The following is a 22,785-nucleotide window of genomic DNA, read 5'->3' as shown; positions in this document are numbered from 1 at the left end:
AAATTTATTTTGTACGATTCAGAAATCGAATTAAAAGGAAATTATAGAAACGGTACGTAGCTAAAGTAGAAAATTTTCAAAAAATTTAAAATTTACATATAAATGAAGCGATTTCACTTCTTTTTTACCCCTCTTCTCTCTTTACCTCTAAACAACTCTTGCAAAATGCCTTATAAATTTTCGCGTTCTTTATATAATTAACTTTATATAAAGTTTAATTCGAATCTTTAATTTTATAAAATTTTATAAAAATGTTGTAAAAATATAATTTAATAAAAGAGGCGCGTTTTGGTGTAGAATGGCGAGTGGGCCGTTCGCGGTGGCCCCAACTCTTACGTAGCTTACATGAATCTATAACCCGGCGCCAAAATCTCACAACAGAATGATCATTTAAGCACGTTTTCTCATCTAACCGAGCTGAAGTGAGCTCCCGTCTCATATAAAACATCGCCTTCCCCGAGCTTGCCGGCTTCCTTCTATGCTTCGGATTGTGACAGATCGTGTTCAAATTTAACGTCGATAATCATGGGAGACGCTCCAACTCCCGAAAGGGAGTATATACTCATTGCCCTTCCATTTCCACTTGACGAAAAGATGGAGGGTATTTTAAGTGAGATCAAGAAGAAACATTCCCAAGTTAAGATCGACTATCGTTTCATCACTTTCTTCCAAGGTTGGCGGATGGGCGACAGCAGCATCCCTGAAGGTAGATATCAACATTCAATTTACTGTTAATTGATATCAATACTAACGTTTACTAGAAATATGGGGAAAGGCCACGATTCTCGTGACATTCCAGATCTTGCCTCCAAATCTCGATATCATCAAGAACTTGAAGTTAATTCATCTTGGAAGCGCGGGAGCCAATCACCTCGCCGAATCACCAATATGGAAAGATACAGACATCCCTATCACTAACTCATCAGGAGTTCATGGACCTCAAATCGCAGAATGGGTCATCATGCAAATCCTCACCAACTCTCACAAAGAGAAACTGATGGTTGAGTGGCAAAAGCAGCATAAATGGGGGCCGCATACCGAAGTTGGATTCGTGAGAGATTCCGTGGGGCAACGGCTCGGAGTCCTTGGATATGGCGCAATTGGGCGTCAAAGTGAGGAATTCCACATTCACATTTGCCTTTACGAGCATTGGCTGACAAAGTCGAAGCTGCACGTATCTGCAAAGCTATGGGAATGGATGTGATTGCTTACACAGCATCTCCACGCAAAACACCCGAGAGCAAGAAAGACTCTGGATATATCGTTCCCGGCACGGGAGATGAGGATGGCTTGATCCCTTCGGAATGGTACTCTGGACTCGACAAACCCTCACTGCACAATTTCTTGAAGCAAGATATCGATGTCCTACTTATCTCCGTTCCGCTAACCGAGCAAACGAAGCATATGCTCGGAGCGGAAGAGTTTGCCATCTTAGGCAAAACCAATGCATTCATCGTCAACATTGCACGAGGAGCAGTTCTGGTCCAGGATGATTTAATCAAGGCTCTTAAGAAGACACCAGAAGAAGGCGGACTGAGAGGTGCTGCGTTGGACGTAACGGATCCCGAGCCTTTGCCTGAGGACAATGAGTTGTGGGATCTTAAAAATGTAGCTGTCACGCCACACGTGAGTGGACTGGGGACTATGTATGCGAACAGGACATTCGAGATTCTGGAGAGGAATTTGACGCATATTGAGAAAGGGGAGAAGTTGATCAATGAGGTGGACAAGAAGAAGGGATATTAGATCGATCATAGATGATGAAATTGGCGCGGAGGTTAAAAATAGATTTGAAAATTCTGATGTCTACAGAGATATACATAATTGAACCATGAAAGTCATTAATCACCAGTTCCAAGAGGCGGATACTTAAGATGTTTTTACTGATCCCTCTGCACCAGTTTCCTACCATCTCGATTTACAACCTTGGTGAAGAGCATACGATCTTCACAGTCATGGTTGATCAGACCTTGTTGCATCATATCTAAATTGTGGAAATGCTGGGACAATTTGGTTGACCAGACGTCTATCTCCAAACATTTTAGTCTTACAATCTTGCCACCTTTTCCCCAAAGCCAAGTCCCAATATCGCTGTTCTCCAAGACATCAATGATCCAAGGCGGTTGAGGACTTTTGTAAATCGCGATGTACGCTTGTCAATAGGTATACGAAAGATGCTTTCTACGCCCCAACGCCTTGCCGTGTTTCCATATAAGTGTACTTTAACAAAGAAGCGGGATGCATTTCCGCGACTTTTCAGAACAAATGTCCTGTCGACCGGAACAACTCATTCTCACTCAATCATCCTTCCCCTCCACCTTCTACCTTCCCTTCTCCGCCCTCTTCGTCACCCCTATTCTCTTTCATTCCCTCTGCCCCCGGCAACTTAAACCAAGGCCCATGAATCGCACCCGTTCCAGCCCCAGCAAGAATCCCCAACCCCGTCGTAGGTATACTAACCACACCACCCAGCAACGTCCCCACACCTGCCCCAATACCCATCCCCAGCCCCGCTCCCATCCCTCCACCCATTCCTGCCCCTTGCCAAACCCCACTCTGTATCCGATTCACAGCCTTCATCTCCGCCTTACTCTTCCTCTCCTCCTTCTCCGCCTCTGCTAATATCTTTTTCTTCTCTTCCGGGTCCTCGCAAGCCTCCGCTCGTTCCCTCGCGGCGGCAGCTTTAGCCTCTGCATCCTCGGCGGCTTTGAGTCGGTCCGAGGCGTATTTCAGGATCTTCTCTTTGGAGGAATCTTTTGATGGGACTTCGGGGATTTGGTCTTTGAATTCTTGGGTTATTTGATCTGAGATCTTGTCTGCTGCTTTGTCTGCTGCTTGGTCTGCCATTTTGGACGGTGATAGGGCTTAGATTCAAGCTTTATATGTTGTGTGGCAGAGAAGAAGAGAAATGGATACACTGTATATCAAGAATCCGATATATGTGAAAGCTCCAAGTTCAAGCACATGCAATGATTTTGTTGCCTCAAAGTGTGGGGTAAAAAATGACGTCAACCCTGCATTTGAGTTGCGAATCCTTGTCGTCAATCTCAGAACTTCGACACTCGTCTTTTTTGCCTTATATTGTTGGAGGCGGCTCAATTAAAGTGTCTTGCAAAAGCAGGATATTTAGACAACCTAGGAGGGAACGTCATTAGTGGCCAACCAGGTTGGGACAAGCTGCCGTTGCGTCCCGCGATTGACCCGGTATGCTAAGCGAGAGTGGGATAGGGGGTGCGGGGTTCTGCGGCTCCTTGTCCTACCATGACTCCAAAAGAATCATTAAAAAAATTGACAAAACATTAACAGCTCATCATGATGAGACGGGTCATGATGAACTGCTTAGTACAAGGGCGAACCATTGTTTATCCTTAGCGGCCTCTTTTCGGTACGGTTAACCATTCCTAATCCGGCCTTGCTTTGTTTTGAGCGGATTACTATCTCTTAAATCGATATGCTCTAACTCGGCTGCTAATTCTTGGAGTAAAGAACGCTTATTTAAAACTATATATGAGTTAGCTAGAGCTAAGCCGAAAGTAGAGGGAGCAAGCGAGCTACGTAGGACGAGTGATGGTAAAAGTGAACGGATGGCGGAAGGTCTCTGCTAATTTTGTTATTTTACGAGAAATAGAAGGAGAATTTAGAATTTTATAAATATGCGGAATCTTGATCAAGAACCTCTCAAGGCGGGGTCGCTTCTTGCATTCGTTACGCAAGCGAATTCCCAATCTTGATTCGTTTGACCTTCTCGGCCTTGCGGCCAGCCGTCTCTTGCTTATGCTGTCTCTTCAATCTAGTCCTACGCAACCCCCCAAGTTACTTATCATGTCCATAAGGATATTTCTTCTGACCTCTGGAATCAACCATCCCTTCGACCCCAAGCGGTGGCCAAAATTACTGAACACCCAAGTGAACAACGATATGATCACCACACTTACAAATGCAATTGCGGAACAAGGAGGATCCATTCGGAAAAGTCTGAATCCATTAAGACAATTTCACTCCCATTGCGCCCAATCCATATCCGCGTCGAGCGGTATCGATGGATCAATAGCACCCAGAAGCTCCTCCTCAGTCAATAGCCCCAACTGGTTCTGAAAATCAAACTGAGGCTCTGCTGCCCATTGTCCAGTAATGTCCTGATCCGCTAGACGCATCTTCATCCTTTCCGCGGTTTCATCTCTTGTCAACAGAACATCGGGATCTACGCCAGCCTTGAGCCAGGCCTGTGCTCTCAGACGACGTATCAAATCCCAGGCTGCTTCTCCGCCTTCTCTCAATGGACGACGATTCACTCGTCCTTCGTGGACACCGGTCATTCCTCCATCGGGGCCGCAAAGTGCGAGTGCTTCGTCGACTGCCTGTCTGTTGGCTTCGCAGTGAGGTGAATGGGGGAATCTGTTCACGTGACGGACCAGTACCATTACGGCGTGGAGAGGTTGATGGATCCTGATTAAAGTAAGATGGTGGAGGAAATAAGGTGAAATCTCAGAAACTGACCCAGGCCACGACCACTGAAGTGGTCCGAACTCTTTCAAGCATGTTAGTGCTACCATCTTCTCGACGTAGCTACGGCTATGTTGCAGTACTCTGATCTCAGTCAGTATGAAGAAAGGGTGTGAGAAAGGCTTTGTTTACTGGTCGAGTGTTTCTTGCCATTTGGACCCGTCCGATACATGCGACAGTGGGTAGTACAGGTAGCTCCAATTCCTATCTGCTAGACCTGAGAGGAGCAGCCCCGCCCACTTGGCAAATATGTCACTGGGATCTTGCGGTACTTGGCTATGAGAATGCTCAAGTCGTTCCCGGCGGGACGATATGTTCGTATTCAAAGCCTCGAGTTCGTTCTGAATATCAACGAGAACCTTATCCGTCAAGGGCTGCTGTCCGTTGAGCTTCGTCATGACTGCTCGTGTCACAACTATTTTTGTTAGCATTTCCTCCAGTCCTGGGTGTAGAGTCATACCAGCTTGATGATATTTCCCTGCAACAAAAATTCCCGAGGCAGGTACGAAAGAGTTTTCGATAGCTTGGTCTAGTGCTCGTTCTCCCGTTCTGACAAGTTCCTCATAAGCTGCGCCTTCAGCTGTACCAATAAACTCGTCTTTCAACTCGCTCACTAGGCGTATTGACCATGATTCGGTATCGATCAGAGGCGGAAGTCCGGCTGCTAATGCTACCAAAGTGTCAAGATAAAATACCTGCCAGACTACTCGCCGCCGGACTTCGGCAACAATCGGCGTTAGAAGTGGATGGGAGGATGGATCGCGGTTGCACCCAAGCATCTGTGCAACACGAACCGCAGTTCCTGCGTATGAGCTAGGGAGCGGTCAGCAGGAAGACAAGAAACATATTGCACATCGACGCACCAGCAGGTTAAAGGCTGTTCCTCTACGCGGAGTCAGCAAGCTATAGCATTTGTTGAGTGACAAGAATACCTCTCATACAAGTGTTCTGGATAGTAATATAGGCGATGAAGGATTCGATTGTGGGAGTTCTAGGGAAGTTGGCATAACGCAGCGTTTTGGCAGTCAAGAGATGCAGATCAGCGATCACCTCGCCTTTACGGCGGCCCGAGATGCTAGTGATAACAGACTCCTCGCAAGCATTGGCTCCAGCGAACAAGATTGCCGTGATCAGAGGGGTGCATAATGCCGTCCTAGCGCTCTTACTTCCTGTGCTTGCTTCCCAGAATAACTCATAGTCCGTTCGAGTAGTAGGAACGTGAACTAATGGTGCTACTGGATGACAGAAGAGGACAAATGACTCAAATAGACGATCACAAAGTGATTTGGGAGGCAACTCTGCGATTATATCTGGCATGGCTCTTTGATAACGCGAGGAAGGTGGCCCACTGTGCCAATCATCAATTGCAGACAGTATGTCTCCGTAAGGGTACATATCATGCAAGCTTGCAGGAGCAGTTTGTACGAAATCTGAGTTTCCTGACTCGTTGTCGCCGAGCGAGGTGTAAAGATGCTTATCGTCTAATTTGGCAGCTCCAGTATACCGAGTTTGCTCTCTCAGCATTTCGTCGATAGCCGTAGCCTTCTCTTCATTAGATTCGATGATAAGAGATGAACCTGGGGACTTACTTCATCGCATATGTTGGCCCAGAAAGAACCAGTGACGAATCTAGCACGACCATTGCCAAGGAAGCTTAGTCGACCCATGCTTGATACCACAGCGTCAACAGATTGAGTCTCATTTAATGGCTCAATGCTAGGCATAGATTGGTGCGCTATTAGCTATCAGTAAATCGTTTGCCAACATGCATGAGTTCTACCGCTCAGCCCTGATAATCCGCTGATGGGCACCTCATCTGATCCTATAGTCGGTCAGCATTCCGAGATGCCAGGTAAGAAATGTCTGCGCCAACTTGTCGATCTGACTGCTGCTGTCAAAGCTTCAAGTCTACTCTCGATCTCTGCTAGTCTAGACGAAGAAAGTTCTACAGTCGGCTCTGTTGAGCCTCTTGATGAGCTGGTTCGAACCCGAGATGATGGACCTGCCTCAGCATGGCCGGAAATGCTCTGAGGCGTCTCGTCTTGGATTTCGAGCATGTGAGTATGAAATAGCATCGAGATTGAGACTCAAACGTACCGACGAAAGTGTACTCGGTCCTAGTCTGTCGGCGGTCTGGGTCATAAGAACACTAAGTGGCTTCAGAGATAATCATACAAATAATGACAAAGCTTCTGTATCATACTGTTCTTGACGTTTCTCTGCAACGAGCACATGAAGGTCTCGCCTAGTCAGTGATTGGTCAGAGCACTCATCCAAAACGGAAAGACTTCGCTTCACCTTGTCACAGGCCAGTCTCCTTAGCCTGCAAGCACGGCAAGCCGGGCCTTGACGACCTGAACGAGATTGGCGAGAAGCCATTGAAACGCTATTTCTGGCAGCGGAAAGTACACAACAAAATTGGGCAATCTTAACTGTAAAGTAGGAATGAAGTTGTAAAGTTTCACAAACTTGAGACTACGTACATTGACGAAATAGAGTTCGGGCTAAGGAAATACTAATAGACGGAGCATCTCACGTGACTGGGATAGGAACCCAAGTAAATACCGAGCTACTAGTCTTAGTGCTTTCAGGGCCGCTCACTTGGGCAGCAGTTTGGATGCATGGAAGTTGTGCCACTTGATTGCGACAAGGTCGATCAATGGCACTCGGTGATGACGGGCTTGCCACTGACTAAGGGAAGACCTCATATATCGTGATCCTGCTGTAGGGTTATGGAGGCCATTGAAGATGTTACCGAATAATTCTCTAGTGACGAAGAGAGCTGGGTAGCAGTTCGTTATCAAGCTAAAGATGACAGAAATGAACGAGGACAAACACGGAAGAAACCTGGAAAGGATGAGCAAAAAGGGAAGCTTGAATGAGCCAGGGCGCTAGTGCTTAAATGGTTAGCCTCAACCGTGATCGACTTCACACTATCTTCACTTCTGTGTCTTTTTGCCTTGTGCTCAACAGAAACGACAAACTTATGATTCATGAAAGCTGCGCGTGGAACGAGTGTCTGCGGCGTGCTGATTATATCCTTTCTGATAATCATCAGATCAAAGATGACGCTGAAGCCTTGGCCTTGAACAGATCGATCATCAAATCATTCCGCTCGCTCTCCATTTTCTCCAGATCCACACCACCCAGCATGTCTTGTACGCTACGATCAAGTATCTTCGGATTTTCATCAGTATACTCATAAGAATTCGCTGTCATATCTTTGAGCCATCCCTGCATTCCGAGTCCAACATGCTTCATGAGATGCTCAAAGCCTGCTGGTCCGCCACCTAGTACATCCTTCATGAACGGACCTATGAAGGACCAAGAGGGGCCGAGGCTGTTCATCATACAGATATCTTCTTCCTGTCAGCATTCATCATCTAGCATTTCCTGAGAGTGTACCGACCTATCTCCTTGGCTGTGACCACTCCTCTTTGTACCAAACTGAACATCTCGTTGTTGATCGCGGCCTGAAGCCTGTTCACCACAAAACCAGGTGTCTCATGGCGTTCGACAATTGGCTTCTTCCCCATGTCTCGGGAGAATTCAAGCGCAATCTGGACAGAGTCCTCGTTAGTGCCAGGGTGAGGAACAACCTCCACTAAAGGCATAATGTGAGGTGGATTGAAAGGATGCCCGATGAGGATGCGACTTGGATTCTTCTTGCAATCCTTGATAAATTGCGAGGATGGAATTCCGGACGAAGAAGATGCGATGACAACATTTTCACGAGTTCCTTGATCGATCTCTGCAATGACTTGGCTTTTGATATTCAGACGTTCAGGTACATTCTGTGCGTGTCAAGGACTTGGTGTCGAAAAGGATTTGTGTGGACTTACTTCCTGAACAAAGTCAAGTTTTTCAAAATGCCCAGCTAGGCTGCTGCCAACGAAAGTGTAGTTCGACAGTGAGGCACCTGGGGAAAGTCCGATCCGTTCCAACAGTGGCCAGATATTTTCGAGATGATTGGACAACTCCTTCTCGGCTCCATCTCCGGGATCTGAAACGAGGACGTGGAGACCCTTTGCAAGGAAAAGGCCAACCCAACTGGAACCAATCACACCAGTGCCTACGACCCCCACAGTTTTAATGGTTGCTGCCATTCTGAAGAGACGATAAACAGTAATTTTGATTTCGAGAGAGGCAGCCCTTCTTATACTTCAGAGCTCGACAGATCTTGACATCACAGCCAGCTCTGCCGAAGGACTTGAAAGTTCTATCTTAGCGAGGAGCGGAGAATGAGACGGTATCAGCTGCCGACAGACAAGTGAAAGAGAGAATGCACACGCTTGTTTCTGCTCCAGCTGACTAAGTGCAGATCTGTGCATTGCATTGGGAGAAATTTGTATTTGCTGAATAGAGCCAAATCATCCCTTTCGGAGGCGGGCCTCCAGTCGCTATTTTACGTTGGTGGTTGAAGGTTTGTGTCCGAGGGAGGGACTGCGCTAACCGAAAGGAGCCAGATTTCCCCTTTCGGATGCTACACAGCGGCAACCTGCTTACGACATCAAGCACTCTAAAAGCTCTGCTAAATTGAAAGTTCGATAGTTGATGCGAAGTCAAGTCTGATCAATACCTACTTCTGCATGATGCGCAGGGAAGAATAGAAATGATGACGGCGTTTTGCGTTGAGCTAGTCATTAAGTTCAAGTTGAGGCTATGCAATCTGCAAATCTTGCCAAAGCGAGCTTCGAAGTATGTCTACTGGCTGTAGACTTCGATTGGTACTAACTTACGTCTTCAAAGTGTTCATCTACTTATTTCCAGGTACCAGTCAATTTGATAACATATTTCTCATCGTGAGATCAAATACTGTCACTTCCAAGTCTCACAAAGAACATCACTTCGAATAACTCCATTCGCAAATCTCACTTGTTCACCTCAGCTATATTTGAACAATGCCACAGCAGTGGACACTTCCTGATACCTCCAACAGGCCATTGGCTGTCCTCGGAGCCGGTGTACTCGGTCGTCGAATTGCTGCATCATGGCTTGCCGCAGGGTATCATGTCAACCTCCGTGACCCTGCAGAATCTCAACGAAATGCAGCAGCAGTCTTCATCCAGACCAACCTTTCAGATTTCGAAGAGCTTACCGGAGGTAACCGCAAACCCGGTACGTTGAACGTGTTTTCCGACCTGGGCCCCGCAGTTCAGGATGCTTGGTTTGTGCTCGAAGCGGTCCCTGAAAAGCTTGAGATGAAAATTGATGTTATGGGCCAGCTTGACAACTTAGTCAAGCCAGATTGCATTATCGGATCTAATTCGTCATCTTTCAAATCGAGCAAGATGCTGGAGAAAGTCAAGCCAGAGAATCGCGCCAGAATCTGCAACGTACACTATCAAATGCCGCCCAAAGCCAACACCGTTGAGATCATGACAGACGGTCAGACGCATCCGGATATCATACAATTCATGTATGAGCGACTGCTCAACGCAGGAATGTTGCCAGCGATTGCTCGTAAAGAGTCAACTGGTCTTATTCTCAATCGACTTTGGGCAGCTATCAAGCGTGAGGTTTTGATGATGCTCGCGGAAGGTGTTAGCGATCCCAAGGAGATCGACGCTCTTTTTGTTCGCATGTTTGGAAACAATTCTTCGGGTCCTTGTGGCATGATGGACGCTGTGGGTAAGTAAACACCTGGAGACTTTATCAGATAACTCTAAGTCACTTTCCAGGGCTCGATACCGTTGCCTTCATTGAGGATAACTACATAGAAGAGAGGCATCTTGACTCAGCTCTGACTGTCGATTGGCTCCGAAAGAATTTCGTTGATCAAGGGAAACTCGGTGCCAAAAGCGGCAAAGGCGGTCTCTATCCACCCGGTGGCACTACGAAGTCATCTGCTACAGAGTCTGGCCATCACGACAATCTTGCCGCACCGATGCTCTACTTCTTGGACCTTGGTGTGGGAGCTAATTTCGAACCTAGTAAAGCGTTCACCGGCGGGAAGATCATGACTGCTTCCTCAGATGGCAGCAACATGAAAACATTGATTGATGGAGTAACGTCGCCTGATGGTATCGATGTCTCTATCTCTGCTGGACGCATTTTCTGGACATCTATGGGTATCCCGAGCAAGCCTGACGGTAGTGTGCTTTCAGCAAAGCTAGATGGAAGCGATATCAAAACAATCATTCCTAAAGGGGCTGTCAATACTGCTAAGCAGCTTGTTATCGATCACGACAACTCCACGATCTACTTCTGTGAGTCCCAATACTTCTCAGGCTACACCCAATAACTGACAAAAGACAGGCGATCGTGAAGGCCAGAAAGTTCATCGATGCAACTTTGATGGATCATCCCACGAAATCATTATCTAGACCGGGGATTGGGAGAAAGACGGGTTTGCAGATCAAACAAAATGGTGTGTTGGCATCACTGTAGACTCCAAGCACGGCAAAATCTACTGGTCTCAGAAAGGTGCCTCCAAAGCCGGCCAAGGCCGCATCTTCCGTGCTGGCATCAACATCCCTTCGGGCGAAACTCCAAGCAAAAGATCCGATGTCGAATTCCTGTTCGATCACTTGCCAGAACCTATTGATTTAGAAATTGATGCCCTAAGCCAGACATTGTACTGGACTGATCGTGGAGAGTACCCATTGGGTAATACGCTCAGCAAGGCGATTGTAGGACCTGGCGAAGACAAAAAGGTTATTACGCTCGCGAGACACTTCCATGAGGCGATTGGGATGAAGATTGATTTCGTGAATCATCACATTTATGTGGCTGATCTTGGTGGGGCTCTGTATCGTTTCAATGAGGACGGTTCGGATAAGAGGAGGATCATTGACTTGGACAATTGCTTCACTGGCATTGCGCTTGCCTATCTTCATTAAATGATCGATGTGCTGACTACTAGGATGAGTCGAGGGAAATCTCAAGTTGAGTTAGCATATGATTTAATGTAACACAGTCTCGTCCAAAAGAGTTTTTGAGTTCCGAATGTGCTGAAATACATTGCAACAGAAGTTAGAGACAGCTACGCACTCGTCATTGGCATTCAAAACCCTTTGCCAGACAAGTTTGATGTGATGCGTCCTAAGGCATGCATCTTCTGCATCCCCACAACGAAAGTCAAGACATTGAAAGCTTAGACAAGCCTTTCCGGGATTACAAATGCCACAAGATGCCATCCTCGCCGTGCTCAAACATAAAGAATCGGGTCATGGACTCAATGGATCATAAGTCCTCCACAGTGTGATCTCAACATTTTCAAAAAGGTTGACAGCAAGTAGAAAGTTGGCAACCACCTTTCTCCGCTTGCTTGAGATATTTAACCATGATGAGGAGCTTGACTATCACCAAGCCTTTCTTGGGGTTGGCGGTCTCATGCCAGCTGTGTCTCTCTAGACTGAGTCTCCTGTGTCAAAGTATATGTACCTTTATTGATGGTTATTTTAGCGAAGTATAAATAGAGAAATTTCCATGACGGGCAAAAGTTGCGAAATCATGCACCAGCTCACAAGGCTACAGATTCACTTGGAGAAATCTCAATGACAGAAACAAATTTCGAAATTGTCACATCGGCGAATGACCGGTTCTAAAAGCTCCGTTCTCTCCGCTGTCTATATATACACGCGGCCGACCATCCCGCTTCTTCTTCTCTTCTCAACAACAATTTACTGGACCATCCAACATACTGGCTTTTCCGTGTCAACAGAGAAGTGTCCACAGTAACACGAGAGACCTCACAATGGCGAGATCAGCGATCGTAGCTACATAATATAGCGCTCCTCAAGACTTGGCTTCCAGGGGTCAGGTCATCGGTCACACATTTGACAGTCGGCAACAGTCTCCGGCCTAAAACAGCACCTGACCCAATAGCATTCATCTCTGCTGCTGCGACAATAATTTGCTATTTTTTGTGACATTTTGCCCTTGTGGATTCTAGCTGGATGAATCTTTGTGCTTGACTAAAAATTAGAAAGTCAAAGTTGAGCCGTCTTCGGATGTGAAAAATAAATAGAATGGTGTTTGTTGTCAAGAAGGTTTCCGTTGTCAATTGCGTAGTCTTTCTCGAGACAACGATCCCCATCAGTGAAGAGCCAAACCATGATGGTGGAAGGAAGAGAGCCCAGGAAGAGGTGCAATGACCATAAGTGCTGTTGGTACAGCACATTTGACGTATTTGCGCTGTCCGCGCAAGATGCGCAAACCGCAAAATCGTCCGTAAAAAGTATCTCCGGAAATAAAAGAAGTTGGCAACGGCCTAACATTGTATACGTCTGAAATTAGCAGCATGTCTTGCCCACCGAATGGATTTATGTCTTCTACCTAAATCGGCAAGGGAAATTATCCACTATGCCGGCAAAACAACAAAAAGACAACATGCTTCCCGGTGCCCTTCTGCCATCTTGACATCGAAGTTTCAGGTGTGATGAAGTGCGAAAGCAAGTTTTAGGGCGTTTATATAGCTCGAAACTTCTTCGAATGTCAGATTCACTTTCTTACGACGAGGTGAATAGCGCCCACTTGGGCAAGACAGCACTTTTGAGAGTGAGGGTCGTCCAATCAACGACAGGACTTATTCACGCATTAAGTATTCGAGTTGTCCCTCACATCGCACTCCACTTAATTGAACATTTTACACTTTTCCAGAAACTCCGACTTCGGCATTCTCCATCTCATAACCAAATTCAGTGAATTCCAGACTCATTCACGCCAAGAACGTCACCCTTGACTGTGAATCAGTGCAGATAAATTAGCGCTGCTGGTAAAGTATATATCGCAGCTGATTTCTCGGGTTCTAGTAATAGCATTCGTCAAGGACCAGTATCGGCTCCTTCTTTTGGATGGATTGCCCAAGGAGCTCCAACCCGCTTTGACCGAGACTTGAACAATTCTGAATTCCAGCAAAGCATATTATGGAGCCGGGACAGCGTGCCGGATTTGTATGTCAGTGTGTGCTTGAACAGATAAGGGAGCTGAAAGGACGGCATTCCGGGAGCTGCGTTGGCATTTCAAGACGCAGGCTGTGCTAAGTTTGACAGGGGAGATGATGTTGATAGTGGAAAGTAGGTTGACAATGGAGATATATTGATAGAAGAAAGAGCTTAACAACAAAAGGCACAGATCTATGAATATCCTCAAACCCTTGAGGTAAAACAAGGGCCGAAAAGAACGACTTCCGGCAAGATAATAACGTAGCTAGAGATCGTGGACATGTTTTCCCTTAGATAGCTCCGTTGAATACCATGTTGAAGAACGACAAAGTTCATGATCGGACGGTTTCTTATATAGATAAATGCCACTACTTGAAATGGGGCTACAAACTTCTTCCCGGTTAAGAAAAGGTTACGGATGTTAGATTCACTTGTGCGATCCTTAGTAACGGAAAAAAAAAATCCCGAGATTGTATACGAGTGAATCAACGGACAAAGGGCCGGGTTTGCAACCGCGGGGCTGGGAATAAGTATAAATTCCACCCAGCGGCCGCTTTTCCGCAATACACAATACAATCAACTCCTGCCACTAAGGCTGTACAACGAAATGAGTTGCTAAGTTGCAAGATATTGATTGAGTCAGGCTTTGTGAGCTTTCCTTGATGCGGAATTTGTGTGTTTGCAACACGAAGAATTGTGTTTGAAAGGATGTTGACAACAGGAAAAAGCTTCACAGCGAAACTCGCCGAGCTCTAAAGAAATCTTACCGTCCGAAGACAAAAAGGAATAGCTTCCAACGAGATGATAATGTAGCCAGAGGATGTTCTGCACAGCTCCTTCCTTAGTCTGCTTGTAGACGACGTCGCTAAAGAATTTATGGAAAAGGAGAAAGTTTATGATCGGACGGTTTATTATATGAAGAAAGAGCAGCAACAACAACAGTGAACAATAAGAAACAGCTTGACGCTTGCATGTCCTTCGCCAATTCGGGACACCCACCTCCCATCACCATGAATCTGTAAATAGGACTCTCGTCTCTCTTCATGGGGAGTAGACAACATTCCTCAAGGCTAACAACGAATACAACTGTGTTCTCCTGGATAAATTCCACTCGAAACGGTGGTTTCCCCGAAGAAGGAAATGCATTTTGAATCATCAGCTGTACTTTCCTCAACTCCAGCCGAGACTCCCTGTCATATATCATTATGGGGATAGCCTACCACTGACGACAAGGAAAAATCTCCACAGCAACAATATAAAAGACGTTGACAACATAAAGGAACTTGCAAGTAGAAACTATATAGCGTTAAAGGAAACCAAAGGGTTGAAGACTGTAAAGGAATAGCTTAAAGCCGGACAACAATCTAATCAAAAAGTGTCTTACACAGCACCTCCCTTAGTCATTGACGGGTACCTGCTATTAGCACCATCAAGGCCGAGCACGTCTTCCCCCTCAATGAGTTTCATTTGGCATTGGGGCTAGAAAGTGCTTCTCTAAAGAACGAAGGAGATGTAGAAAAACCAGTCTAGAAGCCCCAAGCGCATGTTTTACAAAGCAGGCTTTGCTAATTGTCAAGCATTGACAGCCACTGAAAATCTTGATAACGGCAACAACTCAAAAGAGCCGCTAGACACTAAAAGCAATTATAAGAACACTCTTACACCGTAGCCAAGAAAACGGGTTCTAGCAAAATCAAACAACCGAAAGGAAAGCACGAGAACCAGTCTCGAACGCATGTATGTTTCAATTTGTCTAGGATACCAATCCTAGTTTATTTATATCCCTCTAAAATAGACGAGTTCTCCCTCAACTTAGGACGTTAACAAAAGCGAATACACTTTCTCCCCTAAGCTGTATTTTCAAACCCCCTTTTCTCAGCTATGGTGAGCCTAAGCGAATTATCCCAGGCCCCGATTACAGCGCATTTAGTGCACAGATTGCTGGAAACTTAACTAGGATGGATATTTCAGGAGCTAGAAAAGTGTGTTTACCACTGCTTAAGGGATTGGGAAATTTTATAACATATTCACATAGCTTGACACTTGCAACAACCATTCACCAGAGAAACGACTCGCTTCGCCTGAGGGGCCGTATGAAGACCCCCGTTCTCTTTCTTCAAAGCTAACAAACCACTATCATTGCTGAGTACCTCCTTGACATGCTTCGCCTGTGGGTTCTCCAAAACAGGATGTATATTTTGAGATATCGTCCGCACTTTCCACAATCCCAGCTATACCTTGATGAGTGCTCGCTAATCATTGACAACAAGAGAACATTTCAACAACAATAACAGCAACTCAAAAGAAGCCGTATCATTACAAACAAAACAGAGAATACAAATAGAATAAAAACTCGTGCGATTTCCCATCTTTAAAGATCTCTGTGTTCAGAAAAAGTACAGAAAAAATATTCTATCCTGTGAACTGATTTATATATACCCCTCCATCCATAGCCGGATAATAACTTGCTTTGTAACAAGTCACTCAACTTATTACCAACTTTCTGGCCAAGAAAAGTGCTTTTGTAGTCTTGATCAGAGATATCCTACGGTGACTCAGTGTGCTTAGCAAGAAAGGAATTATTCTTGTTTTTAAATATATACAAGTCCAGAAAGCTGGATGGATAGAGAAGGAAATTCATGGCAAGAGAATAAAAGCGTTCCGAAACTTGACAATGGCAGAATAATTGGCAATAAAGTGTCCGACGAAGACAGAGTACAAATAATTAAGCGAAAATGAAATGCAAATGAACTAGACCAGGCTACAAAGCATCTCACAGGAAATGAAACCGGAATCGTTGTCTACATGTTAGTATTTGTTGAAATGACGGTGATCGGACAGTCATTCATATACAGCTTTCCGAGAGAGTAGAGTAATTGACGCAAGAGTAAATCCTCTAAAGAACCCAAGATAAAAAGAAACAGGTGAATTCAAAGAAACCCTACTGCTTCCTAATTCCGAAACCATCTTGAAAACATCCATTCACTGTATCCAATCTCCTCAATTCAAGTAAACGCAAAGGCGGGAAACGGGTATATAAACTCTCCATCCTCATGGGATTTTCTACTCTAGTACAACAAAACGGTCTGAACCAGAGGTCCTGTGGAGGATGGCGTGTAGTTGGGTGGGGAGCCTGCAGTGCTCTAAGATGGTAAACTGCGAAGCATTGAGAGGTTGAAGTGGGAAAGAGGAGATAAAATGAGTTGACAGCAGAGTTCTAGACATGACGATGAGAAGTAGGAATTGACAATGGAAGCAATGGGATAAAGAGAGCTGCTATAAAAAGGAGAAAGTTCTCAATCAATAATAATCGGCTCAACGAACAGATTAGAAACCCCCGGTACCAAGTCCCGGATCTGAGAATCGAAGCATCATCGAAATGGTTTTGGTAAAGATTTGAGCAGAGTTTCTTGGTTATTATAGAGACGTTATAAAGCATGCCTTAGGGCAATTGAAAGGTATAAGTAAAGTGGTGAATAATACAAGCCAGTGAATCCGTATGGATGGAGCATGGCCACTTAGCTGTAGATAGTGAATAGCAATAGCGTGACAATTCCTGGACCAGACAGAGAAAGTAAGAAGATGAAAAGTCTGAAGAAGGAGTATTGAATATTTCTTAGGCAAATGTCGAATATTCTCAGAAAAACAGATACCTAGAAACGCAACGTTAGGTCGTTGGAAGGCGAACCGAATACATGGTTCGCCTTGTTCGAAACTGTCGCTTTTCCTGAAGGCGTTATGTTGGGGGAGGGAGGGGGTTAAATGGGCATAGTACCTGTGAGAAGAAGGGGATTTGGTGGGTAGGGTAGGGTTGAGTTACGTTTTTGCTTTGACTTTGGGAGGAGTGAGTGAATGTGCTGATCAGATCAAGAAGATAGAAAGTTGACCAGTGAATAGGGAGGAGGAGAAATAGATGTTTTTTGGATGAAGAATTCTAGATTTTTGTAGAGGAGAAGTTAGAACGGTAGAGAATGGAGAAAAGGAGAGGTGACGAGTGATTGGGTCTTTGGAGATTGCAATAGTTTCGGTATCTGTTGGTTGATGATGCAACTTGCCATCTTGGGACATGCTAGATGTTGCTGTAGATTTGAAGATGTAACTCAGTATCTTGGAGAAGGAAGCTCGAAAGATTGGACACCCCAAGCAGGCTCGAACTTCGATCCGAGGTCAAAGTTTGACGAGTAGCTAGCCATATCGTCCATTTGCCTTTGACTAGAATGCCCCAGTTTCCATCGCCATCGCCATCGCCGACGCGTTCCCCAAACTAGTCCATAACACTCATACACCATAAAACCGCCTCTTGCCACAATCCTCCATCCATCCTCCACTTCGCTCCGAAACTGCTGCCTACCACATCATCATCGTGAAACAAACCATTATCCTATCGATTCCTCAGCTCTGACACAAACTCCATCCATCTATCCATAACACAGACAAAGGGAAAAAAATATAGGGGCTCATCGCCTCCCCAAAAATCTGCCTTGGGCAAGAAAAGGAAATCACTTGTCCCCTTTCAGCGATTAAACACTGGCAGAATCACATGCAAGCTGGACAAACCACGATCCCCGGATCGGTAGCAATTAGAGTACCGATACTGTGGCCATTAGGTATGTTTGATTTGCGAAAGTACGACGAGCGGCAACGAAACCAGTTTGATTTGCGGCAGCGAGAAAATAGTGACTCAGAGAACCGGGCTCAGCCTCACGATGAAAGAACCAAACAGAGATATCAATTCGATCGTGACTCTAGCTATGAGTGAGTAGGTATGATCACTCGGACGAAAGGCTGGGAGGTTGGTTGAGATCTCGATCGTTCTCGGGGACTCCATGGTCAGATGATTCCTGACTCCGTCCCCCTATATTGACGCAGATATGGAATCCAAAGCGATGACAAATGCCCCTACGCCTTGCGATGGCAAACGTCACGGCTGGAAAAAAAACTCAAACAAAGAGATTCGAGATACTTCTCTGTGACACATGGGTGATGCTCGTCGTTAACAAAGGAAGGAGAAGGATGAAGGTTTTCGCCACCCCGATAAATCCGTTTGATATTCGCCACACGTGACTCAGCTTCCAGGCGAGGCGAGCGAGGCTGAAAGGGGGAAGGAGAGGTACGTAGACATGTTGCAGCCTCAGCCTGGTTGACAATTATCTGGATGACTCAACTCTGAAACGTGGGATATTTGCACATGGCACATCCGTGGAGCGAAAAACCACGGTCCGTCCGCTCTTGCAAGAGAAAAGGAAAGAAAAATAAAAAGGTTCCAGATAGACTAGGGTTCCGTACCACAATGGGATATATATGGACTAGCACATATTAATCTTGGATGGACAATGTCTCATGAGGCTCAGAGACCGGGCCACTCATAAAAGTTTGTTTGTGTTTAAGCGCGAGACAACATCTGATGACCCAGAGGCTTACAGGGTGTAACTTGAACGCGCCGGGCCTCGCCCCCAAACCTTTTGTCAAACCCCTCGCACACAACACAACACAACACACAAACGGAGGCCCGGCCAGAGATTCCTTCTTTTGGCAGAAGGACGAGGGAGGAGCTGGCAGAAAGATGAGTTTTCATTGCTTGCTTTGCATTTGTGCGACGATGTGAGAAAGGATAGGGGTGGAGCCTGGGCCTGGCTCGTGAAAATCAATATCTGGCACAGCAGCAGGACAATAAATTGGAAATGATAAAAAATCAACAATATCTTTTGTGCGCGAACCAGCAGGCAGGAATAGATGATGCTGCGCCTGCAAGTGACATCACGGCGCATCTGTTGGGTCTTCATGCTCCTCAGGAGAGGTTACACGTGTGCGTTGACCGCTTCCGGCGTCTCCTCTCTCAAGGCAGAGTGCAACTTCATGAGGATGAGGAATGTGATGAGGTGGATACAGAAATGCAATCCAAAGAGTGATGCGATGATGCAGCAGCAGGAGAATAGTCTGGCTGCTATCCGGCTGCATGCACGACTAGGCGATCCAGCACAACTGTTGGAGCAGCGGGACTTCGCGCCTCGACATGCAGCAAGACGGATGTGCGGGCAGGGATCGTGGGAGTGTACGACGTGGTTCTCTGCAGGGTGAGTGATAGCCTTCTCCTGCATCCTCTACCTATCACGTCGCAGGAATGCATTGTGCGTCCTTAACGAGGCCAGTGAAAGGTCGCTGGCACGGTTCCGGAAGCCCTCTCCTATGCAACGAGCGTCGGGACTCCATTGAATGGTGTTTTGGGCACGAAGAAGGAAGAAACGAGGTCGAGTCGGTGAGGACACAATGACTCAAACTCTGAAGGAGGATTCGTGTTGAGGGGACGGGGTCGTGAAAACTCTGCAAATTGACGGCAAGGTAGGAGCTGGGAACGACGAAACCAAGAGGCGGCAGAATCAGAGCGATATTGCCATTCTGAGATGGATGGGACGTGTGGGTAATGGGTAATGATCGCAGTCTGGGATGCCACATCCAACATCTGGGATTGGGGGTCAGGGAGGAGGTGACTTGAGATGCTAACGGCTAGGAGAAGGTGGAATGGGGGGGGGGCCGGTGGGAGGAGGGCGCCGAGGGTGTGGAAGCAAAAAAGGTCAGCCACGGATGAAAGAAGAAGTTCGAAAGGGTTCTGGCGTTCTGGTGGCTCGGGGAAGGAAGCAGAGTTTAGAGATCAGACCCTCCCAGGCGAAGGAGTACAGTAGTGCGGTGTCAAGGAGGGACGGAGACGGACGGAGGAAACCAGTTGAGGCTACATACGAGACGAGGAGGTGGAGAGGAGAAGGAGGAGGACGGGGAACGAGAACTCCAGGAGAGAAGAGACCATGGCTAGGACTAGCACTAGCACCAGGACCAGGATGCGAAGAAAGGTTTGGCGGCGCTGTTTGCTTCCGCGTGCAAGCACCATGCCGGTCCGTCTTCCTCGCGTGTGTACGACGACGCCAACAAATGATGATCCCAGTCTCCCACCAGCTTTGCCCTTCCATATTCCCAGTCTGGGCGGTCCAGTACTGTACAGTAGTCTCGCTCCCCCATCCCATTCACCTCACGAACCATTTCAGCGGGACTGTTGAACACAGATGTGCAAACCCACCGTAGCAAAGGGCCTAGCTCCAGGCCAAACATGCGCTGGAGATGCACTGTGCGGCCACTAATGCCAGTCACAGCGATTCAACTCGCCGTTCGAGTGCGATCGCTGAACCATCTCCTGAATATCAGCACATTAAGTACTGTACTGGACACCGCAGCACTGTCGCTGTGGTCGCCGCGGTCGCAAAGCAAGCATCTGCTGTTCCCTCGTCGCAATATCTGTCGTGACTCGTGATATCGAGATATTCGGGCTTGTCGAGGGCTGAGATTGTGTTGCTCTCGGCGCAATTGAATCTCGGCCAGTCATTCATTTCATGCTGCCGCCGTGGTGAAAAATTCGGTTTGTGTGATATCAAGATCTCGTTGGCGATTAAGGGCGCGTGATAGGCGAACCATGGGAGGTGTGCTTTGATGCCATGCCATGACCACCAAATCTTGAGAGCTAGTTGAGGCTGGGTTGGCTTGAGTAAGAGGGCTGGGATAGGGATAGGGATAGGGATAGGGATATAGATAGACGAGAAGAGGACAGGCCAAGAACAGAACCGCTGTTGGATAAAACGCTGGATATCACCCTATGGCCCCCAATGCCGCCGCAGTGTCGATGTCAATGTAGCATCGTGAGCAGAATGAAGTGAGACCTGTATGTTGATCATCTCTGATGCAGAAGCGAAGCGAAGCGAAGCGTAGAATAAATAGATACGCCAGATAATGATTATGCGCCGCGATAGAGGGGTATCGTCGGTATCGTCAGTGGCATTCGGCATCCGTCGTCGGTGGGATGTCTCGATCCCAGCTGGAACTTTATCATCATGATCATGATCATGATGATGATCAAGGAAAGAAAAGACGAGGCTGGAGTCGCAATTCGCAATCGCAGTCGCCGCCGCTCGCGCCGTGCCCCTCCTCTGCCCACCATCTTTCCCACCGCGGGGAGGCAAGAACTTGATCAGCAGATGGATGACAGTCCAGTTTCTCCGAATGGAGAAAAGTAGCTGTGTCACCTTTTATTCCAAAGCCAAACCTCATTCATTCATCATCCTCATGCTGCCTCCCACTTCCCACTTATCAGCACTCACTCACTCACTCTCTCGCTCTCTTCAATTCCATCCATCTTCGTCATCGCCTTCCTCCTCCCTCTCTCTTCCCCTTCCCTTCTTCCCTCACTCTATGAATTGATGAATTGCGAAGCACAGCTTACTGCTGCACTACCTTATCTACCTTGCGCATCGTCCTCCCTTCGGCCACTTATTCAGCAGCAGGTCATCCTTTAATATCTGCATGCTGTACCATACACATACATACATACATACATACATACAGACAGACAATAATCTTACATTGTGGTGCTGTACTGCCTCGTCCAAAATAATCCAACAACGACAATTCAACCAGCATTACCCCTCTATCGGCGGGCTTCCAAACGCTGCAGCTGCAACCTCCAACCAGACCACCACATACATCCGCATCGAATTCCATCTGCAGCTTCCCTTAGCTAAGAAACGAGGAACGAACGAACGACGGATCGCCATCGTGGCCATTGCTCTGCTCGCTTCCCCCTCGTACCACGCTGTACTGTACCTGTGCTCCTCTGCTCCTAGACCTGGTCTCGTCTTCACGTAGCCGTCGCCGTATTATTTGGGAACCGTCCTATTAGCCTGTAGGGAAGAGAGAGGCAAAGTCCGGCCCTTTCGGCGGTGGTACGAGAAAGAAACGTAGAAGAGGAAGGCCAGATCCAAGCCAGCCAGCCAGCCCAGCCCGGTCATCCAGTATTATCAGCTCGCATCGTCTGTCTGTCTCGTCGCTCCATGGGCAATACGACGAGTACATCTTCGTACCATTACTCCGTACTAACTACTTTCCTTTTCATCTCTGCCTGGACCCTGGCTGCTCGATAGGCCCGACCGGTATCCAATACCATCCGAAGTGCTGCGGCGCCTCAGCTCCCGGAGACAATCAATTGCCATTTGTTTCCTCATCTGACCACTCTCGGGCCAGAGCACAGGAATTGCGAAAGCAATTCGACGTCAAACACCTACGACTGGTTTTTGCCACGCTGACTGTGACGAATCTGGAATCCGGACGCTCCAGAGAAGGGTTCTCTGACTCAAATAACAACACCCAAGACTCACATCCAAACACAAAGCGGGCATCAGTCCTCACATCGCACCGTCGCGCCTCGCACACAAATCGCACCGTGCCATCGCCGTGGAACTGAGGTATCGCGAACGCCTTCGCAACGCAACCAACCCCTTAACTTCCCACGCCCTCTCACAGCTCCGTACAGTACAGTACAGTACAGTACAGTACGTACAGATCCAGGACGTGCAGT

General features: G+C 47.0%; 6 protein-coding genes across 6 annotated transcripts; 3 read left to right on the top strand and 3 right to left on the bottom strand.

The window, feature by feature from the left end:
* Positions 1-365: 365 nt before the first annotated feature.
* On the top strand, positions 366-1,833 carry LY89DRAFT_611047 (D-isomer-specific 2-hydroxyacid dehydrogenase-like protein). The gene is made up of 3 exons (XM_018210567.1): positions 366-706; positions 762-1,112; positions 1,169-1,833. The coding sequence occupies exons 1-3, from the start codon at positions 526-528 to the stop codon at positions 1,744-1,746; spliced, it is 1,110 nt and encodes a 369-aa protein (XP_018075061.1). The 5' UTR covers positions 366-525; the 3' UTR covers positions 1,747-1,833.
* Positions 1,834-2,301: 468 nt separating this feature from the next.
* On the bottom strand, positions 2,302-2,847 carry LY89DRAFT_730722 (uncharacterized protein; the record flags this gene model as incomplete). Its single annotated transcript, XM_018219506.1, has 1 exon — positions 2,302-2,847. The coding sequence occupies one exon, from the start codon at positions 2,845-2,847 to the stop codon at positions 2,302-2,304; it is 546 nt and encodes a 181-aa protein (XP_018075060.1).
* Positions 2,848-3,711: 864 nt separating this feature from the next.
* On the bottom strand, positions 3,712-7,324 carry LY89DRAFT_682404 (uncharacterized protein). The gene is made up of 12 exons (XM_018214501.1): positions 6,802-7,324; positions 6,707-6,748; positions 6,601-6,652; positions 6,377-6,544; positions 6,284-6,325; positions 6,093-6,238; positions 5,436-6,045; positions 5,367-5,388; positions 4,964-5,316; positions 4,636-4,918; positions 4,498-4,587; positions 3,712-4,446 (listed from the first exon to the last, which is right to left on the bottom strand). Exons 1-12 carry the CDS (start codon positions 6,880-6,882, stop codon positions 3,996-3,998), a joined length of 2,340 nt encoding a protein of 779 aa, XP_018075059.1. The 5' UTR covers positions 6,883-7,324; the 3' UTR covers positions 3,712-3,995.
* A 233-nt stretch (positions 7,325-7,557) lies between these two features.
* LY89DRAFT_730720 (uncharacterized protein) lies at positions 7,558-8,609 on the bottom strand (the record flags this gene model as incomplete). The annotated part of the gene is made up of 3 exons (XM_018219505.1): positions 7,558-7,862; positions 7,913-8,297; positions 8,346-8,609. 3 exons carry the CDS (start codon positions 8,607-8,609, stop codon positions 7,558-7,560), a joined length of 954 nt encoding a protein of 317 aa, XP_018075058.1.
* Positions 8,610-9,404: 795 nt separating this feature from the next.
* On the top strand, positions 9,405-11,430 carry LY89DRAFT_771691 (NAD(P)-binding protein; the record flags this gene model as incomplete). The annotated part of the gene is made up of 3 exons (XM_018221890.1): positions 9,405-10,134; positions 10,185-10,712; positions 10,861-11,430. 3 exons carry the CDS (start codon positions 9,405-9,407, stop codon positions 11,343-11,345), a joined length of 1,743 nt encoding a protein of 580 aa, XP_018075057.1. The 3' UTR covers positions 11,346-11,430.
* Positions 11,431-19,542: 8,112 nt separating this feature from the next.
* LY89DRAFT_452679 (uncharacterized protein) lies at positions 19,543-20,523 on the top strand. The gene has a single exon (XM_018207621.1). The coding sequence runs from the start codon at positions 19,911-19,913 to the stop codon at positions 20,463-20,465; it is 555 nt and encodes a 184-aa protein (XP_018075056.1). The 5' UTR covers positions 19,543-19,910; the 3' UTR covers positions 20,466-20,523.
* Positions 20,524-22,785: the final 2,262 nt, after the last annotated feature.

This window comes from Mollisia scopiformis, assembly GCF_001500285.1.
Source record: "Mollisia scopiformis unplaced genomic scaffold LY89scaffold_6, whole genome shotgun sequence".
NCBI classification, from domain to species: Eukaryota; Fungi; Ascomycota; class Leotiomycetes; order Helotiales; family Mollisiaceae; genus Mollisia; species Mollisia scopiformis.
Note: the sequence above shows the minus strand (reverse complement) of the source record. Positions and strands in the feature narration are given on the sequence as shown.